The following is an 8,186-nucleotide window of genomic DNA, read 5'->3' as shown; positions in this document are numbered from 1 at the left end:
CTGTAAGATGCCTGGCTCCCAGACAAATCCTGCACTTTCTGAGGAAAGTAGTGTTAAAGAAGTTTGTGGAGTTTATTTCTCAGGGCTATCACATAGCTCAGCACTGGCATCCATAGCACATTGCACATGAGAGTGAGGGAAATTCACAGAGCCCATGGTTTGGCTGTAGGAGAGAGAGCTACAGGTGGAATATCAAGGAAGAGATGCCATCACCTCAGTCCATTAGGATATATGTGAGGGTCTTACCTACAGATGATCCAAGTGCAAATACTTCCAGCATCACTTTGCAGTACAGAAGTCTCTGAGCCTCATCAAGAATTCCCCATTCCCCTGGAGAGAAGGCAATGGCCACATCCTCAAAGTGTCATAATGGGGACAGTTCAGGCCATTATCAGCTTCTCTCCTAGGATTTTACATTTATCATACACCCCAACTTCCATATCCATCTGCTCCCTAGACTTCTGACTACAGAGAAGATATCAGGCCTTTGTTTCATCAAAGACACTCACTCCTTATATTCCTACTGATGCAGTGTCTTCCCATGACAATAAGGACAATGAGCATATAAATCATACCTGCTTTCTAGTACAAACATTTTGGCCACACTGTTCCTTTTGAATACAGTGGGTGTCATGAATATAGGATATGGATAGATGTTGATCATAATGAGAGTATGAGTGATTTGACACTGTTCTTGTCAGGCAATAACCCTGTTGTTCCCTACATTCTCATTCCAAGTCCCTGAAAATTTTGTCATCACACTTCACCCTTTTGAAACCAAGCCTAGGGTGCTGAGGCCATCACTTTTCACTTCCTGCCGCACACAAGTCTTTGAAACACACATCTCTCACACAGCTTCATTCCAAGAGTCATAATACCAAAAGTAAGACAAATACATTGTGACTTGAATATTTGTTCTTCATCATCTTCTTTTCCAATACTCCAATTCACCCTTTCAGTAATGAATTTCTCTCTTACCCTTCACCCTTCCCAATGCCTGCCTAGATGACACTGATGTATGCTCTCTCATTCCTATTGATCACTGTAACTGCCCTCCACAATAAAATGCAGGTTGCTCATATATTTCATCTAATCTCTGGACCAAGAATGTGCCACTACTATAGACCCTCTTTTTAGGAATTAATATGAAATTTACTATATCAGATTATCCAAACATCACCAGAAATAAATTCCACTATCATTCCATCTTATGTCAATGTCAGGGGCCCTGAAGCCATGAATGCACATGCCTTCTTCAAGTACACGTCACTCTTGCTACCATAACTCTCTCAAACCTACACTTCCACAGTCCCAGCCCCCATAGTCATCTCCCTGACTTCTTACTCATTACTCAGCAAGTGTGGATTTGTTAATGCCTGGAAAATTCAAACTGAATTAAGTTCTACACCAACTCTCATCATCCACACTCAATGAGGCGCCTTCAGTCCTTGTATGATGACCTCCCTCCCTGATTGTTTTTTTTCTTCAACCTCACCTATTGCGAACCACATCAAATCTCAGATAGTCAGAGCCGACCTCTTCTGGTGCTGCACTTAATGTCCCTTCACCAGTCACAGCCTTCAGCACTCAAGTCCCATCACCTATGGCCCTCTCTCCCAGGTCCGGTGTATCTCACATATGACCACTCATTCCCGTATGTAAATCAGTCAGACTACTGACCACACCAAGGCCCTCAACACAATCCTTGTGTGTGATTCACAAATAAAGATGCAAAAGCTGTTGTTTCATCTTGTTTTAATTTCTTTTTGCTCTCCAATTAAACAGAAAAAAAGTTTTAAAAAAGATGATCTACAACTCTTCCCTGGTCGCTACATCCCCGGCGTTAAAGAAGTTTTCAACCTTAAGTTCTCCTCAGAGTACCAGAATCTCATGAAATGTTCTCTGAAATATTGCACACCAAAACAGATTAAAAAAAAGTTTGGCCCTAACCGGTTTGTCTCAGTGGATAGACCATCGGCCTGCAGACTCAAGGGTCCCGGGTTCGATCCTGGTCAAGGGCATATACCTTGGTTGCGGGCACATCCCCAGTGGGGAGTGTGCAGGAGGCAGCTGATCAATGTTTCTCTCTCATCGATGTTTCTAACTATCGCTCTCCTTTCCTCTCTGTAAAAAATCAATAAAATATATTTTTAAAAAAATAAATAAAGGTTTCGTAACCCCAATGAACATTACACTTCTAATCTGAATATCTGCATCTCAGCTGATTGTGCTCCCATACATGCAGCTGCCAAATGTAAACATTCATGTCATCCCTGGCTCTTACCTCTCACTCAGACTCAAAATTAGAATATCCAGTTGGCCACACATAAAACACTAATCCAGAATCCAGCTGCTTATTTCACCCCCATAGTCACCATCATGGGCCACTTGCCATCATGCTCACCCCAGCAACCGCCAGTCTAGACTTTCTACCACCTCCCCAACAGCCATTTTGTTTGCTATGCTTCAGCCACAGGAAGTCTAATGAGACCTGGGTCACATAACCTGCCTCTGCTGCTCCAAATCTGCCAGTACACCCATCATTTGCAGACCAGACTCCAAAGATATCACAAGCTCCTCTAGACCTCACTACTGTCTCATTGTTACCAGTTCCTATTTTTAAAAATGGACACAAGCCCCAGCTGGTTTGGCTAAGTGGATAGAGCACCAGCCTGTGGACTGAAGGGTCCCAGGTTTGATTCCGGTCAGGGGCACATGCCAGGTTTGTGGGCTTGATCCCCAGTGTGGGGGTGCAGGAGTCAGCCCACCAATGATTCTCTCTGATCATTGATGTTTCTATTTCTCTCTCCTTCTCCCTTCCTCTCTGGAAACAATAAAAACATATATATTTTTTAAAAGGACACCAGTTGGTTCCTGCATGAGCTCAGTTATCACTCTAAGCCTTTGCACATATAGGAACCTGTGCCTGAAAAGTCTTCTCACATTTGATTCCACTATTTGCCTTAAACAGGGATCATTTCAGCCAACCTTAGACATGTACTTAGAATTCTGGGCTTCATGTCTCATCAAGATCCCCAAATATATGGGCTAGAAGAGAGGAAAGACAATCCCAGGATACCACTATCTCAGAAGTTGTAAGAGTGTGAGGCCCTGATATAAGTTCCACAAAACAGCACCATTAAACCACTCTGCATTTGCAGAAATCTGTGTTCAGAGAAATATCTGTTGAGACTCTGGCCGCCAACCACAGGATCCATGGGCTCAGACTGCTCAGTACCATTTCCCAGTCAATAGGCCCATGTGTCCTGGAGATGACCACACTCCTTCAAGACTCAGTCCTCAGTGCACACTCTTGCCTGTTACGTTATCTTTTATAGAACTTCTGCATCCTGTCCACAACTGCTATCATCTCTCTTCTAGTCTGTCCCTCTTCTGAGCTGCTTTGGGAAAAGTTTAAAGAGCTGAGTCACACAATGTCCCTCTTTTGGTCAGGAACATTCATGTCCCCAGTTTCCTGAGAATGAAAGTGAAAATCCTCGTGCAAAACTCTGCCTCATCTTCTTTGTTCCTTTAGACACAAAACAAGGCCTGGGTTTTCCAAATTCTCCTGGTTCGGTCAAAACACCACGTCCTCGCATGGAGGTACTGCAGCCTATTAACCTCTTTCCCCCATCACACCTTTTGTCACACAGGAGTTACTCACTGTTCCTGGCAGTGCAACCTGGACTTCAGGATCCCAGAGGTGTCCACACCCCAGGCTGCAGTGTAAACTCCAGTGAGGCATCGTCGAACTCTGTAAGCAGAGAGGAGTCCAGGAGTCACAAAAGCCCAAATTCTGGCGTGTTGGGGCTCAGCAAACCTCAGACACACCACTGCATAGGGAGATCCTGAGAGGAACATCATTGCCTCAACGGCACCAAATATTGGCAAGCAGTGAAGACTACTTCCATGGAATCAACAGGAATGCTGACTGGTTGCAAAAGACACATCCTGGGATTTATTACAGGATTACCCTTCCCTTAGCTTTGAGTTCTTACATATTGAGAAATGACTTTGTGGTGAACACCTTACAGAGACCAGGAGAATCCACAAATCTATTAAATTATTTTCTCTGCCAATGATTTCAGCTACAGGAAACATTTTTGGAGGTGCTGAGAATGTCTGAACACAAAGGTCACACAAGAGACAGGCCCAAGAACATTTGTGGATTTATTTTCAGAAGAGACACTTTCCATATAATATACTGCAGCCACTTTCTCATCATTATGAATACATTGTTTCTGTCTCAATGGTAGGTTAACCTCAGAGTTTTACAACAAATGTCACAAGACTATGAAATATCGTACTTCATGGCACTTGGCTTCTTTGCAGTATGTGGGGAGGAGTTCCCCTAAAGATTGATAAGAATTAAAGAATAAATACTGTGAATAAAGAACATAATAAATATTGTTCACAAAAGGACAGCAAAGGCTTCCTTTTCTGGGTGACCACTGACCTCACTCATAACCAAAGTACCAGGACATAAATTAAGACCACAAAGGTATGCAATTTTTCTTTCAACACCTTGGGCAGCAGTGCAAAATAAGCCAGTTTTGGATGAAGAATGATTCTCTGCCATCATGTTCTCCTTTACAAAGCACTGAAGGTTTGACATCTGCACCATATTGGTTTACATCTACATGCTGAGAAACCACAACAGTGCTTTCAAAACATTTGCAGGCAGTGAATAGAACCATCACAATTAAAGGTACAACAGGAAAAACTCCTTTACCGAAATATCATAAACCATAGCCAGCAGTGTTCAGATTGGTGAAATAGAACCTAAGCCAATCAACACAGCATAACGTGAGAACCATAAACTCCCTGAAAGAGATACCACTTCTTTTCTGAGGATGGGTGTTCTGGACACATCCTGCACCAGGTCCATTCCCTAGTCAGAGAGAAAGGAATGAATATCCTGCCAAAGGTTCAGAGTATTTAGAATTTATTCAAGCACAAGAGAGATTGCAGTGACTGTGACTGATTCACATTGCTCAGATGAGCCAGGTGTTAGAGGTGAAATCACTTCAGCCCCAATTACTAATAGTGACATCAATCAGATAGGAGGCCTGGGCAGAATGGCAAGTTCAATTAGCTCCTTAAAGCCTCACTTGTACATGAATCTTTGAGGAATCTAGCAGAGTATCTTCCCTGATAAAGAGGGATCATATTAAGGCAACTGTGTATCATAGAGTCTCCTTCAGTGTTGTTATTCTGAGTAAAATGAAGCATTCCCTTCACATTTATGGCTTTTATCCAGTGTGAATTCTTAGGTGTCTCATAAGGCCATATTTTCATCTATAATATTTCCCACAATCTGTACACTCATAAGGCCTTTCCACAGTGTGTACTGACTTGTGGATAAGGAGCTTTCTATTTTGCCTAAAACACTTCCCACATTCACTACACACATAAGGCTTTTCTCCAGTGTGAACTCTATTGTGGATAAAGAGCTATTATCCCTAAAACACTTCCCATATTCACCACATTCATAAGGTTTTTCTCCAGTGTGAACTCTCTTGTGGATAAGAAAGGAATTATTGTGGGTAAAAGACTTCCCACATTCACTACACACATAAGGCTTTTCTCCAGTGTGAAACCTCTTGTGGATAAGGAGCAGATTATTATCCGTAAAAGATATCTCACATTCACTACACCCATAAGGGTTTTCTCCAGTGTGAACTCTCTTTTGGGTAAGAAGGGAAATATTGCAGATAAAAGATTTCCCACATACACTACACTCATAAGGCTTTTCACCACTGTGAATTCTCTGATGTCGAATGAGGTTGGAATTATGACTGAAGGACTTTCCACAACCTGTACACTCAGACCGCTTTTCTCCAGTGTGAACTCTCTTGTAGCTAAAGGGCTGAATATTATCCCTAAAAGACTTCCCACATTCAACACATGCATAAGATTTTTCTCCAGTGTGAACTCCCTTGTGGATAAGGAGCAGACTATTATCCGTAAATGATATCCCACATTCACTACACCCATAAGGGTTTTCTCCAGTGTGAACTCTCTTGTAGATAAGGAGCACATTATTATCTGTAAATGATATCCCAGATTCACTACACCCATAAGGGTTTTCTCCAGTGTGAACTCTCTTGTGGACAAGAAGGAAAATATTGCAGGTAAAAGATTTCCCACACTCACTACACTCATAAAGTTTTTCTCCAGTGTGAACTCTATTGTGGATAAGGAGATGATTATTATCCCTAAAAGATTTCCCACATTCACTACACCCATAAGGTTTTTCTCCAGTGTGAACTCTCTTGTGGACAAGAAGGAAAATATTGCGGGTAAAAGATTTCCCACACTCACTACATTCATAAGGTTTTTCTCCAGTGTGAACTCTATTGTGGATAAGGAGATGATTATTATCCTTAAAAGATTTCCCACATTCACTACACCCATAAGGTTTTTCTCCAGTGTGAACTCTCTTGTGGATAAGAAGGGAATTATTGCGGGTAAAAGATTTCCCACATTCACTACACTCATAAGGCTTTACACTAGAGTGAATTCTCTGACGTCGAATGAGGTTGGAACTCTGACTGAAGGATTTCCCACAATCTGTACACTCATACCAATTTTTTCCAGTGTGAACTACTTTATGTTGAATGAGGTTAAGGATTCGTCTATAATTTTTCCTACATGTGCCACACTCTCCAGAACATACACCCAGACATCCAACAACATTGAGGTTGTGGCTGGCAGAATTTTCACATTCACCCCACTGGTGATGACTTTTTCCACTGAGAAATTCCTGTGAAATCTCACTTTCACACTGTGGCTCCTCAGCGTTATGAGTTGCCTGGTACTGGAGAAGCTCTGAGGGAGTTTGGGAGTCTTCCCCACCACCCTGCTGTTTGAAGGCACCTCTGATAAGTAGAAGCTGCACCTGGTCACAAATGAGGCCTTGTCCATACCTTGTTTCCAGGACGTCTCTCCCCTGGCATTCCTCCATTGCTGGTGAGGGTTTGCACTGGAACAGAAGTCTCTCACACATGCTTCACTGAAGAAGCCTTTGTGATCCAAGTGCGCTGCTTGTAACTCATTCAGGTGCAAATTTTCTTTTAACACCGAGAAACACTGCTTAAAGAGATGGTTCTTCTGGGTTGCTGGAGCTGTCTGAGAAGCCCTGACCTGTGACTCTCCTTCTACAGATACACTCTGATTAGAACAGGCCTCGTAATCATCCTTTTCATGCCAATAACCTGGAAACAGAAAAAAAGGTGAGGAAAAGAATGTTGATTGTGGTGACAGAGAGAAGTTCCATTACAAAAGTGTGTTGCCCATGACACCTCAGCTTCATGCAATTTTATAAAAAGAAGACATATGAAAGAAGAGTTATAACAGGCTTCTGTGAAATTATGGGCCTCTGAAGATCATAAAGGAAGGAAGACCTCACCAGGAATACGACACAAAGACGGCAAAATCCACATGGAAGAGAGGTAAGACTTCCAGTCCTTCCTTACGCTAACAGTGTTCAGTAGGGCTTGTCTGCAGATAACATAGGCAAGCTCTGCAGAATTTTCTTTGTGTCTCATTCCAAGAAAAATTCAATAAACTAGTAGCTGTTTTTCCAGGACTACTTAAGTATGTATGTGAACCTCATAACACATGTGCAGGTCAAAGTTGAAGAATACTACAGAGGCAGCAGTGCAGAGGAGCAGGCAATGTAAAAATGCCACAAGGTTGAAAATGGTGGAAAGCTAGGGAGAAACAGGTGAAATGACATGCCAGGAAGTGTAAAGTAGTTCAAAGGAAAGGTAAAAATGAGGTGTGGGCAGTGGCACCTGCATCTGTGCAGTGATGGAATCAAGCTGGTTTCTGGTAAAATTTGAAAACAGCCCTTGTGTCACACATTCTGTTAGTTTCCACTCAGCTGGGCCAGAACTCCTCTGAGACCATCCTGCATGTTCACCCTGTGAAAAAAAACTAGGGTTCTCTCTGTACCACCTTCTCTACAAATACATAAAACCGAAATATTCCAAGTATTAATGAAAGATGACAGAGGTGACCATCCAGCCCTGGTCCAGAGAAAATCCACTTGGAATAGTATACAGGGAAGGTGATATTACAAACACCAATTGAAGGAGGGTCTTACAAGAACAGTCCATGGTTCATGTAAGTAAAGGACATAACCTGACACAGGCAGTCACCCAGAACCTTTATCTAGAGGA

At 42.4% G+C, this 8,186-nt stretch overlaps 1 protein-coding gene across 1 annotated transcript; it reads right to left on the bottom strand.

The window, feature by feature from the left end:
* Nucleotides 1-5,278: 5,278 nt before the first annotated feature.
* LOC139014310 (zinc finger protein ZFP2-like) lies at nt 5,279-7,009 on the bottom strand. Its single transcript, XM_070421304.1, has 2 exons — nt 5,983-7,009; nt 5,279-5,817 (listed from the first exon to the last, which is right to left on the bottom strand). Exons 1-2 carry the CDS (start codon nt 7,007-7,009, stop codon nt 5,279-5,281), a joined length of 1,566 nt encoding a protein of 521 aa, XP_070277405.1.
* Nucleotides 7,010-8,186: the final 1,177 nt, after the last annotated feature.

The sequence above is a fragment of the Myotis yumanensis genome, unplaced genomic scaffold, assembly GCF_028538775.1.
Source record: "Myotis yumanensis isolate MYYU_CA2020_CCGP unplaced genomic scaffold, mMyoYum1.0.hap1 SCAF_7, whole genome shotgun sequence".
NCBI lineage: Eukaryota > Metazoa > Chordata > Mammalia > Chiroptera > Vespertilionidae > Myotis > Myotis yumanensis.
This window is presented reverse-complemented; position numbering and strand designations above follow the sequence as displayed.